The 27,570-nt window shown below is 41.6% G+C and overlaps 1 protein-coding gene and 1 long non-coding RNA gene across 20 annotated transcripts in view; both read right to left on the reverse strand.

Moving 5' to 3' along the window:
* LOC111934628 (uncharacterized) overlaps positions 1–16,446 on the reverse strand; it is a 141,458-nt gene extending 125,012 nt beyond the window's left edge. For 5 of the 10 annotated variants that reach the window (XR_015275575.1, XR_015275582.1, XR_015275577.1 and 2 more), the window contains exons 1-2: positions 15,885–16,385; positions 5,932–5,996 (exon numbers count right to left, since the gene is read on the reverse strand). This is a non-coding gene — a long non-coding RNA (uncharacterized LOC111934628). Of the gene's footprint in view, positions 1–5,931; positions 5,997–11,049; positions 11,354–15,884 lie in introns of all 10 variants that reach the window. The other 5 variants (XR_015275581.1, XR_015275576.1, XR_015275578.1 and 2 more) reach the window with 5 other exon arrangements.
* A 4,700-nt stretch (positions 16,447–21,146) lies between these two features.
* The window catches only part of ZNF423 (zinc finger protein 423), a 267,337-nt gene continuing 260,913 nt past the window's right edge, over positions 21,147–27,570 (reverse strand). For all 10 annotated transcript variants that reach the window (XM_086848260.1, XM_086848259.1, XM_086848257.1 and 7 more), the window contains one exon: positions 21,147–21,786. In XM_086848260.1, the coding sequence (XP_086704386.1) occupies positions 21,757–21,786 (30 nt within the window). In that variant the 3' untranslated portion in view covers positions 21,147–21,756. The remainder of the gene's footprint in view (positions 21,787–27,570) is intronic.

The raw sequence follows: 27,570 nt of genomic DNA on the forward strand, positions 1-27,570 counted from the left end.
CAAATGTACTGCAAACCATATTAAAAGTCTTAAAAATTGCATCATGGTGGCCAGTAGATAGTTTTATGTTAACTCTCAAATCACAAGGTAACATGCTATCCCAGCCTTCCTCAGTAGGTGTGGATAACCAGATGGCACTGGCATTAAGCACTGCAAATGGGATGGTCTGAAGGTTTTTCAGAATGGCTCCAGCAAGTCAATATGCAAAAAAAAAAAGGCAGAAAGCAAGCAAGATAACACAAAAACCCCACCAGTTTGCTTTAGTTGTTAGAGGACATTTTTAAAAGTCACAGGGAAAAAAAAAATTAGAAAAGCCGTAGGAAATAACTTTAAAAAAAAGTCTGACAGAATCAGGGGACGCCTGTAACTAATGAGAAAATGCAGGCAAGCTGGAGAGGAAGATCAGGTCAGAAATGCCAGATATGATGGAAGAACTGTATGATGTGACAGTGGAGGCCCTGGAGACAACAGACAAAGACAGAAAAAGGAGAGAAAGAGAGAGTGCTCAAGAGATGGTGCCGAGAGAGAGAAAAGAGCAGGTTTTCTAGCAGAGAGAGGGAGGGGAAAAAAATCTGAGGACCCAGGGAGAGCCAACATATAAGAACCCAAAACTGTTTGCCAAGCCTATTTACACTGATTTAGTCACGCAGAGTTGACAGATCTCAAACTAGGAGCATAGTGGGGAGGGAACAGTGAGGATAAGAATGGGCAAGAAGGTAGATTGGAGATTGCTTAAGTTTTTGAAAGAGCTTTTGCTAAAGCAGTTTAAAAGAAAGGTGGTCCACCATATGCAGCAGAGATCTTGTGAAGGATGAAAGGAAGAAAGAGCGAAGCTACAGATCATGCTGATGCCAAACAGACAATGAACATTGAGAAAGCAGCCTCGGAAAAACTAGAGAAAACACTAAATCCAAAAGAGAGGGATAAGAAAGGCCACCCAAGAACACAAGGAATCAAAGTACTAAAGAACAGCAGATTAGAGGACAGAAAAGAGATTGCAGATCAGTGGCCAGACGCAGAGAAATCTCATTTTATAATCTGTGTAGCCTGAAGGGCAAACAGGCAATACAGAGCTAGAAAATAAGTATAGTTATAATACCGTACAAGAAGGAATCAAAGTACCATTAAGAATGTCCATGAAACAGTCATGCCACAAATTCCAACAGAAATTAATTAAAAAGTTATTTTAAAAAGGAGTCAGGTCTATGACAAGGAAAAGGAAAGCATTATTTAGTTCACTCTCCACATGTAAAACTATTTTTAATGGGGAAGCATCACGCTTTCAGCTTGTCTTCTGGACTTCAAACACTCTTGATTTTCTTCACAGACAGTACAGCATGTCAGCAGAAGTCAAACAGCTACTCAGAATTTAAACAGCACTAAAACTTACATTAGAATAACACACACTGCATTGCATTATACTTCACTAGACTTTTCAGCACCAAAGAAACCCAGTTGTTTAATGAACACTGGGTAAAAAATAAAAACAAACCAATCAATTTCCCTCCCTTAAATCCACAAAGAAACAAACCCATCACAAAACAAGCAGACAAAAAGGCCAACCCCAAAACTTCCCAAGTTCAGATCTTACTGTGGAGATCCCAGCTTCAGAGAGAAAGAAGGGTTGTTCAGCATAGGGTCAGGAGGTCCCACAATTAAATAGGGAAAAGGACATACTTTTGCTTCAGAGAAGTTAGAATTTACAGTAAAGGAGAAAAAATCAAACATTTCTCACAAACCAAAATGAATCACAAAAATTAAACAGAACTATATTAAAGTATGAAAATAACCAGGACCACTTTAAAAAAAATAAAAGGTTAAGGGAACAGCTGTAATATGAAGCTCATTAGATGAGTCTTGAGCATTTGAATGAGAGGATTAGGAATCTAAGGAGTACACACAGCTGGTTTTATTGAGAAATGTTACCTCCTCATACATAACAAAAGCATTGTTAGTGTATCCCTGCAAGAAGGGGAAAAAATCAAGACTCAAGACAGAGGAGGGCCACTTTTGAGCAACAAGTGTTTACAGGATTTAAGCAGTAACCACAAAGGAGTACTTTTGATAGAACTCAAAAGCCTCAAAGTGAAGCAATCCCCCACCCTTGCTGTTACAGGGAGCATCACAAACTGTCCATTATCAGAAAGAAATCTTCAGTGTGAGCAAGATCCTTGTATCAGGCCTCTCCTGAATCATAATGCTTATGTCCCTAAATAATGTGAAGTATTGACTCCGTGGTAATTTAAAAATAAGTAACTTAAATGACAAACATGTGAGCATACAGAAAAGGATTTAAAAACCAGATGCTGGTGACAGCTACAGATCTGTGCTGCTAAAGCTCATAGCTGTAACACTTTGTGTGTGAGACAATGGATCTTATGAAGGGAACAGGGAAAAGCAGCTGAAGGTCTAGATTCTGGCATGCATACAAGCTGAGTGAAGGAACACATCACTTCTCACCCAGTCCTACACTGGTGAAGACTTCATTCTGCTAGAGACCAGGAGAGTTTTATAACAGCTGTTCAGCAATGGGTGTAGTGCATTACTGCATCTTTTAAAAAGCAAAATAATCACCCATTGAACTGCTAGTTTTGTAACTAATTTATCACATGTCTTGTCTTTCTTTTTATACACAATAACACACTAACCAAAAGCTAATTCCACCTCAGACTTGTTTCTAAAAAACTCGTTTCCACAAAGTCCCTAATGCAGACACAAAGAGCTTGAGTGTGCACCACCAAATGTGGATGAGTTCATACTGACCTGTCTCATACATTGAGTTGTCTCAAGAGTGACAAAAGACTTCCTAATTTAATCAACCCTGTGTAACTGCAGGCTACCACCAAAGGGATGGTTCTAATCCCATATTTTCCTCTCTCAAGCAACAGTAGATTTCCAGTCCCTCCCTCACACAGGATGTGCACACCATGCAATCATAACATGACTCAGTTTAGTTCATCTGCATGACAGAAGACTCTACTGTTTAATTCTGAGGATGGCTATCCATCAGACCAGCTTCCTGAACCAATCTTTCTCCTTTCTGCTGCCACAGCATCACTAGAGTTTGTGCAAAGGGAGAAATGAGGCAAACAAGCAGAGTGGTAGCAGAAACAAGCAGTGCAGCCCTTTTCACCAGGAGACAGCATTTACTCCAAGAAAGGTGAAATAAGAAATTACTCTGAAATACAGGTGCCTGTATTTCTGTCCAAAAATATATGCCTGTAATGCCAGGATCTGCACAGTGAGTCACAGCTAAGTGCAGTATTAGCACACTTTACTTGCAGTCTCCCACGGAAACTTCTTTCCTCACTCATTTTCTTGAGTAACAATTCAGTTTCCAAATCCTGGTTTCACTTTACAGTATATAGTTAATAGCATCATCAAATAAAAACTAGCAATGACATGACATGTGCAAAACAAATTCAAAAAGAGTGCTTTTAGTTTGCATTTATTTTTATGCCTCTGTCCAATTTCTACTCTGAAGCAGACACACTTGTGTGTTGCATGAATTACCTGGCACTGGCTATTGAGCCTTGCTTTTATTCCCTAGTTTGTAAAGGACAAACAATTATTTACAACTGTTGAGAATTTCTACGCTATCTTATAAACAGAATGAATACTAGACTAAGTGTTCCTATCACTGTTGTCACACGAAGCAAGAAAACTCATCTTTGCCCTATAATATGGAAGTAGGAGCCATGTAGGAGCACATTAAATGCTGTGAAGGCCTGTCCAGAGTTGAACAGAACTACCTGTGCAGAATCACCTGTCCACAGTTACCTCAGAGATGCAGTGAAAGACCAATGACAAAATACAAGCCACCCACAAACCAGAATCCAAACCTCTGCAAAGAACAAGACCAGCATGCAAGAGACACAGCTGTAAGATCTAGCTGTCCCTCACATAAAAAGAATCTATATGTGCACTGGAAATTCACACTACCAGCTTGTGCACATCCTCAATTGGTCTGCATTGCCATTCTCACACAGGAACATATTTGGGTTGAAAAAAATGCAGCCTCTTTGGAAAGGCTGTTTTGTGTCACTGCAAACATCTGTTGCTTATATTACTCCCTGTAGGAATAAGCCTCCTACAGGAACCTAAAATCACTGGATGAGCTGGAATACTGCAGTACAAAACACATCCAGAGGACAACCCCCTTGCCTACTTTGGGGCAGTAGGGTTCACATGGAACCACCCTGGGGCTCAGGGACAGCCTCAGCATGAATATATACATATATATATATATATATATATATACACATATACACAGGCACACTAGGACCTGCTTTTAATACCTAACCGCCAAAGTCCCAGAAAAGTTGATTTGTGGCTAATTGTTCCACATAGTAAACATCGTCCCTGTCCTAAGAAAGCTTCTACAAACTTTTCCTCAAAAGATCACATCTTGACCATATCAGGAGATCTTCACACCAGGTTTGTTTTTCTTAATCAGTCTTCATAACATAAATCCTTCCTTCTGTCTAAAGCAAATCTCTTATTCTCATTCTGACAGACCCCTGTTTTTTTCTCTGGTAACTTTCAGCTTTTTTCTCCCACTATATGTCAGCACCGCTCATGTTTTTCTGTATCTTCTCCTTTTCCACACTAGTTATTAAGGCAACCTAACCCTTCTTAAGACTACACATTTATTTTATTGATTCCTCATCTCAGCTCTCCCTATCTACCTCTGTGTATCTGACATTTTCTGACTCTTTTTTCTGGATATCCCACCTTTGCTTTCAGCTCACTAACTTAAAAATCAGAGTACTTATTCTATTTTTGCTGTGCTTCATTTGCTGCTTTCCTTAACAATACTGTCTGCCTGCTTACCTTCTTGATTTCATTTCAACATTTAAAACTTCACAAAATAGGCTTAGAACTGTCTTGCATAAACTATAGGGACATAGCCAACTATTTAAAATCATTTCTAAATCCCAGTTCAGGAATCTTACTCCCCATCCACCCTAACTGTGGCTCTACCAAGCTATCCCTCATTTCTCACTTTACAACCTTTTCTACTCCTGGTTTATGCTTCTCCTAAGCCAAGTACCCCCACCACCATCTTTCAAACCTCTCATCAGCATTTGCGCTGTCCTGAATTTTGAGAACCATCTTTCATACAGTTGACATTTACAACCTCTACTCTAATACTGGAGTATTTGATGCCAGAACTTCATCTTGCAAGGTGCTTTTCTACGTAACAACAGTTCAAAGGTGAAAAAAGAAGCTGCAGTTTTTTTAATGTTAAAACTATTTATCGGTCCTTGATATATGGAGCAACTGAAACATACAGGTTAGGAGACTATGGTCTCCTCAGGCAAAACTCCAGACAAAGCTGTCCTGATCCTAACCTGGAATTCCCAACCTGATGGCCTCCCATGTCTGCCATCCCTCAGCACTCACGGAGTAGGAAGTGGCTACTGGCACTAATTCCCTTATTCACACACAGGTAAATCAATACAAACTTTAAGTACCTTACATTTACTCCTCATCCTTGGGGCCATCTAGTACTGTGTCCATCTTATACATAACTTTTGATTTACAAGCCTTAAATATCCTTGGCTTTGCACTAACTTTTTTTCACTGTTACAGGCTGAAAACTTCTACTTTATTTCAGTGGCATAGTCCTCACTGTCACCACAGAAAGATGATACAAATAGTTTGAAAACTGATCATTAATAGCCCCTAATGCAAACAGCACTTTTCATCTCCTGCAAATATTACTTAGTGTATTTGGGGATGCCAACCATATTTGGGATTTCTAAGACTGTATTTTGACCTTTTCCCAAAGCTGTAGGCTTCAAGAGATAGGGCACAGTGAATCTCCATGTTCTCCAGTGTGCAGGCTACACTGCCTGCCCTGCCTTGTTATTGTAAGGCTCCTGATGTTTGTAATTCTGTTCTCCATTAGTTCACCAACTGCCATACCTTCCACTGTAATCAGCATCACTCCAGCCTCCACTTGCTTTCTTGGATTTCTCTGTCCCATTAATCTGAAAACAGATGAGAAAAAGAGTTAATACTGACACTGGGAGCATCATATTAAAGATGTCTTTGATCTCCATTTGCTTATTGAAACAAGTGACAGCTTGCTTAGACCTTAATGGTCACCTTTTCAGATCATCTTTTAATGATCCGGTGCCAAATCCGTTTTACCTGACAATTTTATTTGCCCTGAGATGCTGATCAGTCAGCAGACAAAACAGACCAGCAATATTACCCCTGGTGTGCTGTGGGAATACAGGCATAAGTAATGTTATAGAAGCCTGTGCAGATGTGGCAATGATGGTTCAGCCCCAATACTTGTCTATGTTCCCTGTGTAGAAGAAATTTCTGATAAAAGAATAAAATATATAGACATTTAAAAATTGTCTTGAATTTGACTTGTTTTGGATAAAATCATTGAGACCTTGGGCTGGGGTCCCAGCAGTCTGCACACCAGCCCTCTGAGCTGAGGGAGCTCTGTAGTACCAGGTTGTTCCCCATTCTCCTTCTAGGCCATTAGCTATTCCTTTGATTAGTTTGCCTTCATCCCTTGAGGCCCTTCCCTGCACATAATGTGGCATACGTTGTATTACTCTTAGCTCAGTTTTCAGAGCACTGTAGAACATATTTTTCACTCTGGGCTGGTCCAATATGAAATCATATACTTCAGATCTCTTTTTTTCCCCTGATTATTGAAAATAAAATATCAAAAGTAACATAATATATTTTGGTTTCAGCCAAATCTTCAAAAGATGTAGAAAATCCTAATATCATGAAAATGGGAGAGAATTACACCCCAAGAACCCACAGAAATCAAATGTATGATTACATCTTTTGCAGTTCAGGGCTACAAATTAGCCTGTCAGGTTTACATGTAGTGCTTCTGCTGACTTCTGTGGGAATTGCCCATATGAAACTAACAGAATAATCAGGCCCTGAAAATTTGAGCTTGTGTCCCCAAGCATAGCTGCTACATTTTTAACTGATTCAGTGTGAGCTGCATCTGTGACCCCACAGCAACAGCAACAGCTGGGAGTATGTGCTGGCACCCAGAAAGCAAGTGCTGCCTTTCCACATGGGATATACTGCACTCTCCAACCTGCCCTGCTTGTACTTAAAGCACAAACTTAGCTATAATATAAAGGAAATCTTTCTGTTACCATGACATTGAGCAAGAAAATAAACATTATGCTTCCTAGAAAATGAAAAAGAAAGTATCAGAGCATTTTAGAAAGTCTAATGAAAAAGAAGGTGGAGCCATCACAGCACAGTACAGAAGACAAATGAAAACATTGATTTTGATAGTTTGAAATAAGAGAGGAAAATAATTATACAATCTGCATACAGAAAATTACACACTTCAGATACTCTTTGTTCCAAACAAGTATTAGAAAAGCACTATTTTTATTTATATTGTAATCCTAATGTTTTTGAAAAGCTGCTTCTTTTTTTTCCTGAATTCCCCAACCAAATGATAGGATTAGATGTAAAACTCACCAGGTTCTTCCTAGAAAATTAAGAAATTACATTATTTAAATAAAACAAAAACAACCCCAAGCAAAACCAGAAACAACTGTAAAACACCAGGAGTTTTAGGTATTATCTGTAAGACATTGCATTATTCCTGAAAGAAATATGTATCCAAGTATTTTATACATGATACTGATGGTTCAGCATGCCAATTCTTCAAATTCAGGCTGACTAGCCACTTAGGAAAGCAAAAGGTTATGCAGATTACCACATCTGAAAATGAAGGGTACATTAGCAGATAGCATTGCACAAGCACACAGAAGCTGGCAAGAAGAAAATAGAACAGATCCTCAAAAGGAAAACAAAATAATTACAGCATTTCAGATAATACACTTTAAATCAAGTTTTCAGGATACATATCTGATAGCCTTTTTTGTTAAAGTATACAAAGGTGTTGATTTAATATTCAAATTCCAGTCTATATTTTCTGTACTTGAAGTTCTCTTTTTAACAAACAGTAGAGAACTTCCTACGATAATTTGGTAGAAATCACTTCATTCAACAGATACAGGAGTTACAATGACTGCTGGGCTCAGAAATGTTGCACTATTTATGTGCACCTCTCTTTAGGATAGCAGTAAAATCCTAATTCAATATATGCACCTTTAAGGAGCTGACCTTCCACCAGGTTATTATTCAAATATATCCTGCATGTAAGCCCCCTTTTATACTGCTTTAATTTTGATTGAAATAACATGCTTTCTTAAAAAAAAAAAAAGGGAAAATGTTTCCTCCTTTCAGTTTAGAGTACATCTGTAGTACTGATGTGTTGGCCTGTTTGTTATGTTATATTTGGCACAGACATGGGGGCTTCTTTGCCCTCATTTCACAAAAGAACAAATCCCCCCCTGCTACAGATAGGAGCCAGCCATGGTGTTTTCAGCAAGTCCAATACCCACTTGGTCTGCCCAATTCAATGAAGAAAAATCAGGGCCACCCAACTTAATGTTAATAATTTATTTCATGAAGTTGTCCATTTTAGAGCTGAATTAGTGAAATGCAAGTGAATTGAGCCAAAGGCTCGGACTGGGCTGCCATTTTGACATTCTCATCAGGGAAATGATGCTGTAAACACCCATACTTGATTCACATGCATGGTCTCTTGGTTGCCTACAGTAATGCCCATCTGTTCAGATGGCATCATGCCCACTCAAGTTGCTCAAGGGAATACATGCTGGGCAGTGATTGGCTTAGGTAAGTATTTTTCAAACTGGGTCGGTGTCGACCTCCTTTTGGGAAGGCCCAAGAGGAAAAGGAAACAAAAAGAATTTTCATTTTTTATTTTAATGGATTGTTTTCATTTAACATTCAGAAAAACCACTATAATCTATAAAACATTCAGTAGATGGTTTTGCTAATTCCTTGGTACCTGTGACCCCAGCAAGGAAACATAAATTCAATTGCATTCTCATTTTTTAAATAAATGAGTTTAACCTGTTATAAAGTCACAGTCCATGTAGCATTAAGACCATCTCATCTGCAGAAAAGAAACCTGTCTCAGCAGGCATTGTCACATTCTGACAATTGAACTAATTTCTTCTCTTGAACATTGGTCAACACTCAAAACTGAATTCACAGGTATTATAGCTTGAATTTTGTGGGGAGGGTGGTGAGGAAAGCTATGTCCAAAACTGTAAGACAGATCAAATCTTTGTTATTGTACAAATATGCAGTTCCAAAATATACAACAAACACAAAAATGCAAAGAGATACAGATGAATGATGTGCAGTATCATGAAAGGATTAACCTCTTTTGGTTCCCAAACTGGAATAATTTTCAAATATATTCTTTTACTTCTCCAAAGCCAAAGAAGTAAAGTGAAGCTTTAGTGAAGTGCATTGTACAGTGAAGGCATTGTCTGTCACTTTGCTTTATCAAACAAAAAGGCGGGGGGGGGGACATGTCATGCTTTCTTTCTGCAAATAAACTGTGGGGATTTTTATTTAAGAGAAAGCTACCATTAATAGAAAAAAAAAAAAAAAGGGGGGGGGGAAGGAAAAAAGATGAAAATAATCCAGCTCCTTTTCATTTGGGAGACAAAAGCCTTTCAGTGCTGCGTCCATGCGCTCTTGACTACTGTTTTGACACAGTGTCAAGATGCTCCCGCTCTGCTCCAGGTCTCAGATCACAGTTGGAGTGTCTTGATACAGTGTTGAATCAGTAGTGTCAGCAAGTCTCAGAGCAGAGTCAAAGAGCCTCAATGTAGCCTCTGAGCAGGTAGAGTCAGAGAGACCTTTCCCCTACACTGAAGTAGGCAGAGGGTGCTTAATTTTTTTTTAATTGTTTTTTTTTAACACATTTCAACCCAGCTGCATCAGGCTCATGCTTCTAATTAACAGTCTGTCTTGCAGTAAGGGATCAGAGTTAACTCTCCCTACCCTGAAGAGCTGTTAAAAAGCAACATGGTATAATGTTAATACTTCCTTGAAAGAGCAAGTCTAGGCACAGGAACAGAGGCTCTGAGCTTCCCTGGGAGGAGCTGACACCATGGAGGAAGTTTGCTGAGAGGCTCAGAACCTGCTTTGGCAGCACCCTGTTCTGGGACAGGGGATAACCCTGCTGTGGTCCTGATCCAGCATCCTCTGCTTCTGGAGACCCAGCTGGAAACATGATTTCCTCTGTCTCTATCTGCAAGCCAAAGCTTCCCCAACATCCACGGCAGCCTTCTCAGCAGCATCAACAGGGGCACAATTTTTCTGACCATTTTGTAAAAGAAAACAATTATTAAAATAAAAATGTTTTGAAGATTGGACATGCAAAGGATTTCTGGGATTCCTCCTAGGAAAGGAGCAAAAGTTCACAGATCCCATGACTACAAACACTGCTGGCCTGAATTACCCTATCTGGGAAGACCAAACCCAGCTAACACAACAGCACTGATTAAAGCATTGACTGCCAAGCATTCTACCAGGCTTGGGATGAGATGGATGCCAGTCCCTAGAAGGGTATTGGAGAAGGAATGAAAAAATATCAGGGTTTAAAAAGAAAATAACTAGACTTAAGAGGCTGGATTAGAAAATGTAAATGGGTCAAAGGCACTTTCCTGTAGCTTTACATCTGAATATGTAATCCAGTCTATTTGGTACGCTAACACCAGTGGGGCACACAGATCAATGTATATAATTTAGGTCAAATGACCACTGCAGTGAAATGCATGAATTCTTCTCACAATTGAGACAAATTTATTCCCGATATAAATGCAGTGATTTCACTGAACTTTTAGCAGAGATATATTTGCTCATTTATATGGCCAGTAACTTCTCAGTAACTTGTTGCTTATGTGCACCATCCCCACATGCAAAGATGTCTCCAATTTCTCATTAGTTTCTTCTCCCTTGTGATTATTGCACTGTTCTTAACATAAAATGTTATTAAAATAGAGGTAAAAATATTTATACAACAAAGCAAAAAAAACATTTCAAAGTCATGTGTTTCAAATTCTAGTTCTGAAAATTGTGTAACAAAATGGCAGTAGAGTCTTTAAGTCATCAGAAAATACAGCAAAAGAAGAGGTGGGAACAGGGTCTTACCTCCCCACAGAAAGATGAAGCTCAGTCAGTGTTTGCTATGTGCCTTGAGATGCTTGGAGGAAGGTATTATTTAAGGTGCAAAGTGTTTCTATGGGAAACAAACAAAGCTCATTGACTGCTGCGGTGACTTTTTTGCAGGCACTTTCACAGCGAGTGGCAGCTGGGGGCTCCTTCTCCTGTGCCCGGGCTGGCCCTGTGGGGCTGTCACAGCCTCCCAGCTGCAGAGGAGCTTCTGACCCATCCTGACCGTGTGCTCTCATCCACCACAATGGGTATGGCTGCCCCAGCGCCCTCCCAGCTGTCTCTGGACGTAAAACAGAAATTAAAGATTGTATCATTCAGGCACAAATTAAAATCTTTACTGGGAGAAACCTGGTAGAAAGTCTCAGAAGAGAATGAATTATGTATTTGAACACTTAAGATTTCCTTGCCTTTATTACAGCATGGGGTCTGAACTCTGCTTTCTTCCCTGCACTTTATTACATGGTTAGAAGTCCCGCAGTAGGAAACTTGCAGTTTGAATTTTGAAGCACCTATAGTGTCATACTTTTTATTTTAATATTTGTCACCAACAGTGCCGACAGATAAAAAGTGCTGGCTCCCCACAGCATGATATGCGGGATTTTCAATAGAGCTACACAATTGCTTTTGCTAAGTGCTTGTGGGGCTCACAGTGCCAAATCCCGCAAATTGCTGCATTCAGGCCACTTTGCAGTGCTGTGCTAAGGCAAGTGATATTAAAAGTTAGTTGGGACATATGCCTAAATGGCTGATTTATTTTTAAAATCCTAAGCAATTGTCTGAAGACATTTCTGCAACACAATTCAATAATTGTAGCACTTTTGAAATGGTCAAAAATTTTGTATCACAATTCATTCTGTGCTTTGCATACAGTTTTAGAAAAAAAAATTAAAATCCTTTTCCCAGTCCCAAAATTTGCTGGCCAAGGAAGTCCCAGAAACAATGTCACCAGGCATGGTGATACTCTATTTATGGATTACGACTTCCTCTTCTTCTCCCTTATTGCCTTTGTTTTTACCCTTAATTTATGAGTATATTGTTGTTCATATCCCAGCCTCAGGTCAGTATTATGGTGTAAATTATTTCATGTGCACAGCAATGCTAAATGTATAATAGTTACACCTGAGGTATCAGGGGAGAATTTTGTATCTCCTGCTTTATTCACAGGTCAATTAAAAAGCTGATTAAACCCAAAAAGTCTATGATGATAATTGTTGGAAATAGACTGGGATGATAATTGGTTTAATGACTGCTAAAGGAGTCATTGGGATGTGTGTCTCTCAAGGAGCCTGAATGGCACTTTAAGAGCTAGATTCATCCTGGGTGTTGGTTGTTGACTTTAATGGTATTACTCAAAAATCTGATTTGGATCAACTTACAAAATATTGCAGACAAGACAAATAATTTTTAAAGGATGTCTCTGCTGAGCTTTGGTGTCTCCCTTGAACTATTCTATTCAATGTCAACTCCTCCAGTACAAATTCTGCCTGTACAGCTTGAAGTAGCTCTATAAGGTGGGAATTCACTGAAGGTTTTATGTTTTTTATACATTTTTTTCTAGCTTAGCAGGAAACAAATTCTATATAATAACTAGAAAATGTAGGCCGAGACCATCCTCTGCACAGGAAATTTCACTCAGAGGGTTGGACACCCAGTGAGGTCCTATTCACAGACGTCTCTTTGTATTTTTCTGCCTGGAACCAAAGAAGGGGATTCATGCCAAAACCCTGCAGGATATGGAAATCTATCGGCTGTTCTGTGCTTCTGCATGACTTTCAAAGTGGCTTCTGATTTGGGGAGCCCTAAATTAAGATCCATGGGCTTAGGGGGAGGGGGGGTGTTGGTCTTTTTTTTTTTTTTTTAATAAGGACTCTAAACCTTCAATTCAAATAGCAGTCAGAAACACTCAGTACCTTTGAAGACCCCCTGACATTTCACTCCTCATACTGGGGACCCAGAACAGCAAAAATTTAGACCAAAATTATTTCTCTGGGTTAGTCAGTATTAGAGAATAGTGCAGAAGTCAGAAACCCCTTGCTGCTGGTTCAGTCTACTTGCACTGCCTAGGCTTGAAAAGGTTATAAGGTTATAAATCTTTCAGTGAAAACAATTCCTGCTTCATGCCATCAACATTTCCTAAAGACATCTGTGTAGGGCATCTCTAGAGGAGGCTCCCATTACTAGACCTATGCAGAAGAATAATGAGGAACTTACATCTGGTTTGAAAGACATTAATGAGTCTCTCTTGGATACAAAATATTTGTTCAACACCCTTATGGGCAGAGTAGCACAGTGCTGAGCTGGGGAGCTCTGCCTGAATAGCATGAACTGATAGGTCTCAGAAAAGGAACCACACACAGCTCTGCAGAGAAAGTTGGTTTTTCAGGCCCAATTTACAGCTCTGGTGCTTACGTGTGTCTGCAAAGATTGAATGTGTATATTTCCAGCACCTACTTCTTTCTTTGTTCCAGTTGGGTTTCACATGCTTTGGGGGCATTCTGGATTCCTTAGTGGCTCTTCTCTAATTTTTAGTTTCTATTCTCAATAACCTTTGGACAAAAAACAGGCAAACAAACCAAAACAAACCACAAAGAGCTAAAGATATGTTGACTCTTTTTCTCCCCTCCTCCCTCCAGACTTGCACACAAAAATATTTCAGGGTTTGGGGGTCAGCTTGTTTGAGTTTTTTGCTCTCCCACAGCTTGGTGTATCATTGAGCTAATGATGCACAGTCAAGTTACCCAGTTTTACCTAAGTTATCTAGATTACCAAGGGCTCTGATCCTAGTGTGCCTGACATGTGTGAACATTTAACTCCTTGAAGTCAAAGGAAATGGTTGTGCACATATTTGAAGTGCAGCACAAAAGAAGATGCACTTTTCTGTCAGCTTCCAGAAAGGAAATTATGTTGATGTACAATGTGATGTAATGAAACAAGAACTGGAATTACTCTGTGAAATGAAAAATGGAGAGCAGGGATGACTTTGTTCTTAACTGGTATTTTATGCTCTGTTACAGTGCTAAACCCCTCAGTAAGAGAAGGGGCATTGGCATTCCTGTTTACTAGAACAAACACATCTTACCTGCCAGCAAAGGTTACCTCCCTTACTAAGTGGGATGCCAGGTATAGCAGCCTTGTCTTTTCTTAGGCCTTCACAAGGGTAGGACTTCATATTCCTTATGGGTGTCTGCCCTTTGTAAGACACTCCTTCTCAAGCCACACCAAACATAGCAGATTCTCTCATGTCAGATTTACTCCTACCACAGAGCTGCTGTGTGAACACTGGCAAACTGACAACCTGGCAGGCAGTGCTGAGGGAGGGGAAAGTAGAAAAAGCAAAAAAAGAGACACCTGGAATTTGAAAAAAATAACCCAGCTATCAAGGGATCAGATGAGACGTACACATGACAGAGGGTCATCACCAGAACTCTGGGTTTATCTAGCAATAGAACAGGTGGTACAAACCTACAGCAGCCAGGAAATCATGGACATGGCTCTGCTCAGCAGAGAGCTTTCCTGGCCCTGTGCTTGTACCCACACACTCCTCAGCTTCAGCGCTGAAACCAAAGTGGAAGATGGGATTTTACTTAAGACTATTCTTGGCATCATCACAGAAATGATCAGGCCAGTTAGGAAGAGAGAGGCAAAACTATTTAAGCTCATGCACTGCATCCACTGGCTCTGATACAGTCAGGTGTTCTTCTCATCTCCTTTTAGACTATCCACTTTTCTTTCCATTGTCTGTGCATGAGACCTTATTCTGGCTTCAATCAAGGTTTCATCTTCCAGGTTTCAGTGTTTAAGCATTTGACAATATACACTGCAATATAACATACAATGATATTGCATATCTATTGTGAATTATGCTACAGCTGATCAACTGTTAAGCTACAAGACCCTCATGAAGACAAATGTTTCTGGGTCCTACTTTGGGTGAAACTCTGTCTTTCTAATTAGCAACCCAAATTGTTTCTCCTACCTAGAACCTCTTGACCATTTAGTACCATTACAAAAGCATTAGCTGAGCTCATTTGCACACTTCCTTAACCTTCATCACAGGCTTACAGTGACATACCTTATGAATAAACCAGAAAATGTACAGAAACAGCAGTATCTTTCAGAAATGGCATCTGTATTTATAGCTTTCATGCATTTCTTAAGGAACAGTGCCTATAAATTACAACTGGAAGAAGACGCACTTATTTATTGCATTGCTTACAACCAGGAAAAAAAAAAAAAAAAAAAAGTATGTTTTTTTCTCTCCCCCTTTCCTTTAAATTAAAGGCTGGATGAGGAAGAGCCCAGCACCTCTGGGACACAGCTTCTGCACATACAGCTTGGAGGGCTTGTTTTGCTCATTCATTTATTGCTAGAAAAGGATCACATGGCGGGACAGGTATCTCTTCCAGTCATGTAAAACTGAAGACACAGATAATTTCAAGTTCAAAGCAAGATTTTAGTTGATACAAAAAGCTTCTGGGGCTAAAGGGTTTTTTTTCAAGAGGTGATGATCTAGCAGGATTTCTCACAGAGTCCTACCATGCACCCACTAACTCTCTAGTCCCTTCTTTTTGAGGATACCATCAGTGCTGTACAGGGCCTTAAATGCCAACACATATTTGGGAACATCAGGAGAAGCAAAATCCAGAAAATGGTCTGGTCTGTACATTCTCCCACAATTCAGTAATACCCAGCACTGTCTCTCCAACCTGCCAGAGCAGCCTAACTAGTGCACTGTGCTAGAAAGACAGACAAAGCAGGTAAGAGCCAAGTGTGGGTAAAACGGTGTAAACACTATCACAGCATCACCTTACCCAGGGGCATTGATGTCCCTAAAGCACTCAGAAGCAGGATTGAAGCGTGATATTTCACAGGGCAGCTGTGACACCCACAGATTTCACAGGGTGGCAAAACCCCCCAGAGCCGAGAGCTGCCCGAGCCTGTCTGCCTCTGTCCCCGGCAGCCGAGAGCTCGCGTCCATCGCGGAGCTCACCCGCTCCAGAAAACCGAATGAAAGTTTCGATTTACAAAATCCAAGGAGCCGCCCCGAAGCGCCTCAGCGGCGCAGCAGATGCCCGCCGTGAGGGGAGGCCGAGGCGCGGGGACAATGGGGCTGTGTGGGAGAGGGCCCCGCGCGGGAACTGTGGGGCCGTGTGGGAGCGGGCCCCGCGCGGGAACTGTGGGGCCGTGTGGGAGCGGGCCCCGCCGCAGGGACAGTGGGACCGTGTGGGAGCGGCCCCCGCCGCGGGCACACAGATGGCCGTGGATGGCAGAAGGACACAGAAGGCAGAGGACAGCCGCGGCGAGCAGCGGGCAGCGCCGCGGGCACGGGCACGGGCAGGGCCGGCGGCGCGGGGCCCGACGAGGGGCAGAGCCGCACAAGGTTGGCCCCGGCCCCCTCCTCCTGGCACCCACAGGGGAGCTCTTCGCTTTTTTTTTCCGTAGAAAAGGAAAATCTCTGATGGTTAAACCGAGCTGGTTCTCAGGGCAGCGCACACCGCGGTCTGGAGCAGCCTGAGAGGTGATCAGTCAATGTCTTGTCTCTCTCTCGGGGGCCTCGGTGTTTCTCATTTGGACACCTCCTGTCTCCCTCTGTCACCTAATCTGCCAAGATGCTCCTTGGTGTTCTTTTTTGTCAGGAAAGTAACAATAATTCACAAATACACAGATCAAAAGGCATATCCTTTCATTTGCGGGAGAGGGACCTTACAGTTGTTAGGACAACAGGAATGTAATAAAAACAGACAAAACTAAGAACAAAGCATTTCACAAGGGGCAAAAATGAGGAGAAAAGAAAAAAGACAAAGCAATGAAGAGCACACTGTGCTCCCATCGGCTCCAAAGCCCCGTGGCTGTGGCAGCTCCCACCATCTGGGTTTCTGTGGCCATACACGTGTCGGGCTCACATGCTCTCAGCCAGGACAGCACTTGCCGGGGCCGTTCTTGCCCTGGTGATCCCTGACAACATTCCGCAGCGACACGGCACCCCTGCCCTCTGCACCTCTGCCAAACTTAGATGGAGGAGAGGGGGTTGCAGAAACCTCTCTTCTTTAGGGTGTGGGCCAAAACACAGAGACTGCTTATGCAGACCAGGGAAAAGCCTTCACTGTTCATACAGTGAAGATGAGAGTGATTTACACATTAAAAACCAGATAAACACACCAAATCCCAGTCTAAGACATTGGTAGGATAAATTTGGACATGCAATGTGCAGATTTACAGGGTGGAATTAACTCCTCTGGGAGGGCAGTAAGGTTGTGGAGGAACATGCCCCTCAGCTCTCTGACTTTTCCCTGCTCAGTAGGGTGATCTTGACCAATCCAGATGTTCCAGCACAAAGTAATCAGTTACTCACTCTCTCAAATGGTCCTCAAATTTCTTCTGTCTGCCTTTCTTCTGGGAGGCAATTGGCTAAATACTTGCTTTTTCCTAAATTTTGAGGCAACTGACCAAAGGTGGTGAAGGTGATGGATCAGACAAGAACATACACAAGGACTGAATAGAACACAAATGTCTAAAGCTGGCTATGCAGACAATAGGTGCTGGTTCCTACTTGACTAAGTATTTCAATGTTTATTGGATATGTGGGTATGTAGTAAAGCAAAATGCAAAGATTGTTCAATGCATAAGGGCTCATAGACTGCTACAAATACAAGTCCTTTGTTAACATATTGTTTATATTAATTTATATTTCAGTGTTTTTCTAAACCTGACGATATTAAACTGTCTGTATGACATTTCATTACAGATTTAGAATTATTCATGATCTCCAACATTGTACTGGTCCTAATGCCACTTGGTTTATAAAGTGAATTTTGCCTAAAGCCCATCCTCAGCCAGAATTTCAGCAATTCTGGTTTGCACTTACCTGTGAGCAATCCATGTCGCCCATACCTTGAACAGTCTGTGCTAGCCCCTGTCTGCACCACCACCACACAGGAGCTGCAAGTTACACAGATAGGCAGGGAAACATCACAGGGATTATGGAAAGGCTCTCCAGCCTGTTTTCAATGCGTCAGAGCTATTGAAATATAGCTGCCTTTGGAACCAACATTTCTGACTGTTTCGAAATGCCTTCAGCAGCACTTCTTGGCCACTAAGAAAAAGGGGGTAAAACCTCAGACGTACCAGAAGCTGTGATATTATCTTTTCTCCACCTGCAGTTAGGCTCTGTTTTCCCTAGGAGCTTTTAACTGATACAGGAACTATATACTACCCTGGCAAAGCACTCCCTGGTGTGATTGCAGCTATGGCAGCAAAGCTGTTTTCTACCAGTGCAGGGCTGCTCTGCTCCTGCTCCCCAGTGGGACCAGCGGCACAGGAAGCACCAGACAAAGGCCCCACATTGTGCTGCAGAGCTCTGCCCCTGGAGCCCTGCCTGGCACAGCCCTGCCTGGGGAGGCTCAGGCCTTGGAAAACGGGGTCAGACATCAGTCCTGTACCCTGGAATAGGCTAAGGATCACCTCTGTGAGCTGCAGGTGTCCCGTGTGTCACAGATGCTGCTCCATGACAAGAACAGAAGAGTGGGTGCCTCTCCCTCTGCATCTTTGCAGTAGCTTTCACCCCCACACCCCAAACTGGATTTCTTTGGCCCCTAAGAAAGCAGTTATCAAGACAGCACCATCCCTTGCCATGTAATGATGACTGTTCATATGGACCTGGTTATCTCAAAAATACCACAAAACAATCCAATAGATTCACGCATTCTGCACATTTGCACATACTGTCTAAGGAAATAAATATTTTTAAGAAGTGGCCCATTGGTGTTCAAATATTAATTACCCAGATACTGTAAAAGCAGAAAAGGACCACAGGTTATTTTTTCCCAGCCCTGGGGACACAATCCATCCACTCTCTCCAACCTTACTTGGGCTGCTTGTGAGTGAGACTCATATGCCAAAAGGGATGAAGATGAAGCAGGACCACAGCCCTTATGTTTTGGAGCCTCTTACCTTTCAAAGACTGGGTGGAAAACCAAACTATTCCTTTCCTCTAGCACGGTGAGGGTTTGAGGCAGATAAAACATGAACTTAAGGACTGCTTGGCACTGCTGGACTGAGCAGGACCCCAGCACCCTGACCCATGCCCACATTTCCAGTAACATCTGGGGAAAATATGCAGCTCCAGTGGGGAGATCTCCATCTCAGCACAGCGACTGTGCACCTACTTTTAACTAGTCAGCAGGGAGATACTCAAAGGTGTGTGCTTCAGTACAGCACTACTCAGGCAGCTCTCCGAGTTGCATGGAAACATCAGTTCAACTCTTGGGATTCACAATGCAGAACTTCTTCCTGAAGATAGAAACCTACATCTTTTTCATTTCTGAAGGCTTGCCCAGAAATGATCCAGCATCATTTCAAGCCAGTGTCAGGCAAAGAGCCTCCTTTTTCAATATCTCCATTGTAAGAACCTACTATCTTCTTTTAGCGTGGAGAAGATGGCACATGAGCTCTTTCCACAGCAACTGCTGTGCATTCCCAGCTTTTCTTGCAAGGGCATGTCTATGAGCCTGTACTACAAGACATTTTCCATTTCCCATCTTAAAGTAGTACAGTTGAGTTAAGAACATGTTTATATTATGAACAGGAATAATGAATTGGTGATTTCATTAACTAATTTTTCAGCCTGTAAACATCTGTTCTGTGGTTTAGAGAGAAATAATTAGGTTGAAAGTTAATACTCTTTTTCAGAAATGGATCATTTTAGTGTGATTTTGATGAAGAAACAGTGAGCTAAGAATAATCTAGATGCAAACAAAACTGTCCTCTTTGGAATTAAGAAAAGTCATTCCTAGTTTTGTTATATTAGGGCTCATAAATTTATCACAAGCCACATTTTGAGCCTAAGACTGTCCATGCAACGCTATTTCAGTAGAATAAAAACCATCTATCATTTGTCTCAAACCGATTTTTTTTATTTTTTTGTTTTTTGAGGAAGTTGTAACTTCTTTTAAGTTAGGACTGCTTTGGTGCTTCCTATTGTAGAGATGACCCTACTTCAGTTGTGCCCAAAGTTGTGCTTTGATTGTAGCCTTCCCTTACTCTCCTGAAGGAACCCTGTGTGTGCAACAGGACTATCTACATCAGCAGGGATCTAAATTGTTGAAAACATGGGTTACAGCATCAACAAGCTGTGCCACCCTTGCACTTGTAAAAAAGCTCCCTATATAAACTAATTTAGGCATTGACTTCATGTCTGTGAAAACATGTTTCCTACAAAACCTCGCTTACATGCTCCAAGCCCAGACATGGCCCAGTGACTACCAGTTGTGCTCTAGTTCAGCGCAGAGATTTTGAAAGGCTCTGACTGTGTGTGTTCCCATGCCACAGTCTTGCAAATCCTTGCACTTTGTGGGAATGGGTAACCACATCATCTCAGCTGTCACAGCTGCTGAATATCTTTCATGATGATTATGATTCATTCAAGCAGGAGACATCAGGAGAACCGTATCTTTCTAACTTTCCAGAGGTGTCCATGGTCCTTAAAATGACTATTTCTTGACTGGAGATATAACTTACCTCATTACCATAAGTTTAAAAAGAGTAAAAGAAAGCCTGGTAATTGGCTCTGTTAGGCTGCCTGATGCCAGTTTCCAGTGTCAGACATATGGCACTTACACAGAGCTACAATACCTGGGGGTCTGGAGGTCCACGTGGTTAAAATACACAGCCTCCTACCACGGTCTGCAAGGCCTGATCCAGTGTCTGTGCATTTGTACACAATGCAGGAACTTTTTTTTTTTTTTTTTGGTATTGAAACAAAGAAGCACAGAGATATGGTCAAGGCAGCCATAGGTCTGGTCCCTCCATTCTTGCTGAAAAAATTAAAATATTAACGAGTATTATAAGCTAGAAATATCTGTTCATAGTACATGTTCTTACCTCTCCTCAACCTACCGTGGAGCCAGGGAGGTACATCTAGAAGCAAACACAATGCCAGACACAGAACCATGGCTTTTGCTTTCCCTCCTTCTGGGCTGCAGAGTGCTCTGTGCCATCAGGTGAATGATCACTGAATTCAGCAACCCCAGCAGCAGCAATGCAGGGGGCACTGACAGACAGACAAGCTCTGAGGCTAAGCTCATGTATTCCCTTTATTGAACTGTACTAGTTATTGCAATCAGATTAAGTCACATTTATAAAGCAGACCATCCAGTTGCACTGAAACCGATTATATTCATTACATAGTTTTAATCATTGTCCGGTGAACTGGCAAATCCAATCAAAGCATTAGTCTTTAATTAAAAAATTAAAAAGAAATATTCAGACAATAGCCAAGCAATCACATCACAATGCACAGTTACCTAAAATTGCAATTAAAAAGCAGTTAACAAAAAAGAAAAAAATCACACCTAATCTTTAACTATCAATATAATACAAGAAGCAACAAAGGGCAACAGCATCAAAGCAGATTTATCTAACACTATAAATTCAGTCAGAAGCAGAAGCTCTAAAGTACACTAGCTGAAGCAGGACAATAAAAAATACTGAGCATGGAATACTTTTAATCTCTTCCATTAATATTCATTTCCAGCTGCTTATAATAGCAGCGCCTCATGGCCAAATCATTAGAGTTTTACATCTGGGTTGCAAATGACACTTTGATTGGATGTAATGTTCAAATGGTCCTCCCCACTGTGCCACCGTCAAGTCTTCTGCAGAGAGGTGTCCTGTAGTGCCAGTGGCTCACTGTGCGTGCTGGCTCAATGTGTGGTTCTGGAAAGACGAAAAAAGGAGACATGCATGAGGGGCAGAATAATAGAAAGCATGCCCATACCCTCCCACTCAGTACCATTTATGCAGAGCTCAACATAAAAGCTTCTCAATTATTACAAAACAAAATGCAATAAAGAAAAAGTACTCATAAGTAACAGCTGCCAATATGACATACTTGCTTTGTTCTGACAGATCTGTTAATGCTGGCATGAACTTAGAAAAAAAAAAAAATGCTACAAGCCAAGTATAGTCATGAAGGTTTCCTTTTTATTTTTTTCCTCCTTTCAATACATATAAAGAAAATGGCAACTTCATGGGCAAAAAACCCCTGCCTTTAGGGATTCCCTTCACCGTAACAATTAAAAAAAATAAAAATTTGAATTGTGAGGGAACCCTTGCCATATTTTACTCTTTTATTCTCACTCGTACCGGGTGCAAGTACTGGCAGCAAGAGACACCAGATTGTGACACACACTTCCCAGTCCAAGAAATAGTTCGGCAATAACAGCTGAACCGCCAGCTCAGGCACCAGGGTAATATTCCCAGCAGAAAAAAGGCTGGACATGTAACCCAGAAGTTAAATCTCTTTAAAGAATATACTTTTCTCTACACATTTCTTTCAGCAGTTTAGAGTCTCTTTTGTTCCCTTTTTTTCTTTTTGCTAGATTTGTAATAGCCTCAATGTCATCACAGTATCTCACATCAGAGGATGCTGACCTGTCTTGCCATTTTGTGTAGGAGCCAATAAATCGTGGAGCCAACCTCGGAAGTGTATTTTTAGAGCAGTACCAATTCACCTACATTTTGTGTTCTGACTAAAACCCCAGTCCTACACATAAGCTCAGCTTTATTTGTATGATTATCCAATTATTTGGGCAACTAGAGAAGTGCTTCATGGTGAGGTTTTCTTGAGCTGAGTTCCCAGCATCCCCAAATATAAAAATTCATTTGTGCTATTTCAAGCCTAGGCAATTTCCCTAGTCTCCATCTGCCTAATAACAGAGCCAGGCAAGTCCGCCAGCTTGAAGAAGTTTTTAAACACAAAATGAATTTTGAATCTAATTATTTATTTACCGTAATGAAGCTTTAAAATAAAGTAAGATATTTTAACTTTCCATAAATCATCTGGCCCTTCTACCCTATCCACATCTGCATGGTGATGAGGGTAAAAGAGCAATGCCCGCTTTCTGCAGAGCTGTTCCTGCCCGGAGGAGCGGCCGGGCGGAGCGGGGCTGGCCGCGCTGGCAGCAGGAGCGTTCCGTGCCCGCGCACTCGCAGCCCGCGGCCGCCAGGTGTCAGAAGCGCTGCCGCCTGCCCCAACCACGGCCGGAGCTCCCGGCCGGCAGCCGGGCACCCCGGGGCAGCGCCACGGATGGAGCCCTTGGAAACGAAATACCAGCTGGGAAAATCATAAAGGAGCTGCTTCAGCATAGCACACCCCTGCCTGTGACACTGAATATGCAGAAGCACAAATCAGAAATTTGTGAATTGACAGCTGGAACTGCTTTGCTTTTAGACAATCTAACATCACCAAACACAAAATTCAATGGCTTTTTCCTTTGATATACATGGAAATTTTCCTGGCCTTAAGAAGGAATGACCTTTGCAGTGCTGGATGTTATTCTCAAGTCTAACAATGACTTTATGGAAAAGGATGGATGGAGCCCTGCACACACAATAGCAGCATTGACAAGAAGCTTGCCCACTAAACCTAGCTCGGTAAGCATGAAAATGTGAAAGAATACATAGGCTCCTCTGTGCTCACACACTCCTCAGCATTTTAACAATGGCCATTCCTTGTGCACTTCCATTACAATTCTATTTTTAGGGCATCCTGAATATCAATAAAAAACCCAAAAGGTTTACCATCTTCAAATTGAAAGAAGGGCTATTCGTGGTAGACAAATCCATACTTAGTTAGGCAGTGTCATTTAAAAGATAATGCACAATCAGCACGGGATGCATGACGCACAGCCTACAGTCAGGGAACATGATTTCAAACTTGTGTGGCTGCTGCATTGATTACACCAGGCAGGTCAATAAAGGAATGGTATGTGGCTCTAAATCTGATAATGAAGCTTTTATTGTGAGCCCTCCCTCTCAAACATCAGCTAATAACATTCCCAATACAAGGAATACACTGGGTTTAGGGTCAGAATTTGTTAAAAGAACAAACAGATTGTACTCAAATACTGCAGCCTTTTAGAGCTGGGCCAGGCAGGAGCTGAGAAACCAGCTGTACCATAGGGCTAGGACTTAAAAAATTACATTTTTCATATGCAAATCTTGATTTTATCTTACTATCTTGGGAATGTACCATTTATTCCCTGTGCATGCATTACTGACAATCAATATGCTGGCTAGTGCCCGTACCATGCAGTTAATAGAGCTACGTTTTACACAGGGCCTCACAAACAGGTCTGTAATGCCTATAGACACGGGAGCCTGTGTGCTCTGCATCCTTCCCCACCTTTCTGAGCAGATCCTGCTCAAGCCATGGGCACAAAAGCCAAGCACTGCACATCCAGGCGCCAGTGGATCACTGGGTGAAGGCTGCATAACCACCACTGTGTGTGTTTGAAAGTCCCATGAGAAGCTCTCTGTATCCTCTGCCACCCAGTTTCTCACATACTAAAATGTATTTCAAAACACGCCTTCCAAAAAATAGTCTGGCAACTTGTCTCCTATTACTAGCAATTTGCATTTCTTATCTTCTTGCTTCTACCCTCTCTGCCCTGTGCATCTGCAGCTCACTGGAATTGTGCTCTGCAGATGTCTGAAAGCATCTGAGGCATTCAGGGCTTATGTCTCTTCTCTCACACGTGTTTTCTGTATTTGACCCGTGGTTTTTCAAATACCTTTATTGGGCACTTTTTTGTGTGCCCAGACCCAGAAAATTCCCCTGGCTGACTAGATTTTTGGAGCAATTGAAAATCAAGTACTAAGAATGCCCTGTGCCTTAGTAAGAACAGTTTTGACCCCAATGGAACTACTGGGCTGTTCCAGGCAGCAGAAGGAAATCGTAAAGACTGAAAGGAAGCAAATGTTTTGAAAAATGTGATAGTACAGGAGTGCTGCTACCTAAGCAGCCTAAGGAAACTTCACCCACCTTTCCAGCAGGAGGGTGGGCTGGCTGAAAGCAGCTTGGGTGTGATTTTTCAACTCCAGAAATTATAGTTAAATTAAAAAAAAAAAGGAAAAAGAAAGACTTAATGGTGGTTTCCAGAGGAAAATAGAGCGGCCACAAAAATGCAGGCCCTCCAGGAACACTCCTGTGTGTGTGCACATGCCTACCAGCTCCAAGGCCATCCATACACATGCCTGTCTGGGGCCAGCAGGAGGCACGACATCATTTGGAAGCTGAACAGGAAAAATGGCTCTTCCCAGCTCCTTTTAGACCCCCTGGTTTAGGCACGGCTCACAGCTGATACCCCACTGAATACATCATTCTGAGACATTATTGCAGCTGGAAAACTCTACAGCAGCACTAAGTCACCTGTCAAGATCAAGTAAGTCACAGCTTATTTATAGAATAAGGTTGGAAAATCTCGCTTTCCTTAATAATCATGCAAAATGGATAGCAATTCCATTAGCTACGTCAGTGGGAAGAATGCAACTACCCCAAGTCTTGGGGCTGTTGCAGTGTTTAAGTGGAATTTTCTACTGGCTGCACAATCCCCAAATGAACCATTTATGGAAGTGTCTGTGATCAAGGAACTGGGCGATGGGTTTTGCAGGAAATAAAAAGATTTCAAAGAATGGTTGATTATTGTCCATGTAGATACTGATTGCTCTCCAGTTCTTCCCTGGAGACACCCCCTGCCTGCCCTCTGGATGCAGATCAAGCCATTTGTGCAGGACATCCACAATGAATATTTCTCTGTTTTTTTAACATGCGTGATTATGAAAACTGGCATGACAATCTCCATTTTCAAAGCTCTGTATCAAGAAGGAAAGCATCAGGCTTGAAAGATGATCACTTACAACAGTTCAAAGAACTCTCACTAGCTATATAAAGATTGAGAGAAAAAGCACACACACACAAAAAGCAGCACATGATGGAGCTAAGCTCCAAGCCAGGCAGTCAAGCTGGGAGTCTCCCACACTGCAATGACACTCACTGCCAACAAGTCACAGGTGTACTACACAGGAGCAGGTGAAAAAAATAAAATGCAACTGTGAGGGGTGTGATAATGGTTTGGGGCCATAACACATCCAGTCTATAGTGCCATTGTGCATCTGTTATGGTTTAGACATTTTCTATCAGCCATTTACAAATACACTGTCTATGTGCATGAGCACATACCCCTAAAAGACCATATGTTATACAAAGGTTAAGAAATGGCCTAACACGGCTGGTGATGCCCACCACCCTCAGGTGACATTCATAAGCCTTCTGCAGTGTTACACAGAAACTGGGACTCTGATGAAAGGCTACAAAGCCTCTCCCTCCCCTTCCAAATGCTGCTGAAATGAATAGAAACTATTCCTCAAATAATTTCAGTAGGAACTATGGAGATCATAGATTCATGTGACAATCAACCAACATGAAAATTAACTGGTAATTAGCCATTGGGTGACCTATTAATCCAAGTATTTTTTTCTCAGGGTGCGAGGGGTCCTCCAGACCCAGGTAAGAGCCCAGGTAGTTTGTCTCTGTCTTTCCCCACCTCTGTTCAGGTTTTTATCACCTCTTCAGGCACTGTCTGATTCCAAGCCCAGAGATCAGGGTCATGGCTGGGGAGCACTGGGACTATGTCCCCTCCTTCCCATTCTTTCTCCTTTGGCCTTTACAGAGCAGGGCTGGGGAGCAGGAGAAGTGTTGCCTCCACTGACTGCCAACATGCACAGCTTGCCAGACAAAAACTAAATCTCAGATTCAAGCATTGACTTGAAGCAAAGGTTTGTCTCAGATTTGAACATATATATATAAAAAGACAAAACAAAACCTCCAAACTGCTACAAACATAAGCTAGAGTGTCTAAATATTTACAAAATACCATCTGCAGCAATCTTTTTTCCAATGTTTTGCATCTTTTGAATTCAAACTGGTCCAAAAATAAATCTCTCAGCTGTTATTACTCATTACATATCCATAAGCACACACATATATGTGCACAGGTAATACTTCCCTTTAACTGCAATCCATAAAGATAAAAATCTTTATGCCTTGACTTTATAAAGGGATTATTTTAGGCAGAGGACACAAGACGACCCTTGCTTTAGCCATTGGAGATTATGCTCTCTACAGAAAGCTGTGAGCCTTAAATTGGTGCTGCTCTAATCCTAAACTGGAGAGGCATTCAAGGGATGCCATGACCCAGAAGAGCAAGTGGAAAAAAGCTAAATTAAAAAAAAAAGGCACACTGAAGGAGGAGGGTGGGAAGGGAAAGTGAAAAAGGAAGAAAGGAGAGGAGAGCAAGCTTGCTTTACAGGATAAAACTATTTATTTTTAATTTTAGTTTCTGGTTGCTACTTTCCTTTTGCTATCAGACTGTAAAGAAAAATCACCTTTGCACCCCCTTGCAGTTTGTATGTGCTTATTTTTAGAACTGTTTGACAATTATCCAAGGGTCTAAGACTAACAGATGGCCTGTCTTAAAGCCTCATATGTTCACTAGTTTGCACTTCTGACAAACAGTAAATGTACTCAAGAGTGTGCCATAAACAGGGCTGAATGAATACTCAGAACACAATTTAGTTAATACACTTCATTAAAACTGATAGTGGTAACCAATGTTTCTCATAAAACCAGGTGTTAATTGCCCTTCCAGTTGTTTCAGG

The sequence above is a fragment of the Cyanistes caeruleus genome, chromosome 12, assembly GCF_971803275.1.
Source record: "Cyanistes caeruleus chromosome 12, bCyaCae1.hap1.1, whole genome shotgun sequence".
Taxonomy (NCBI): Eukaryota; Metazoa; Chordata; class Aves; order Passeriformes; family Paridae; genus Cyanistes; species Cyanistes caeruleus.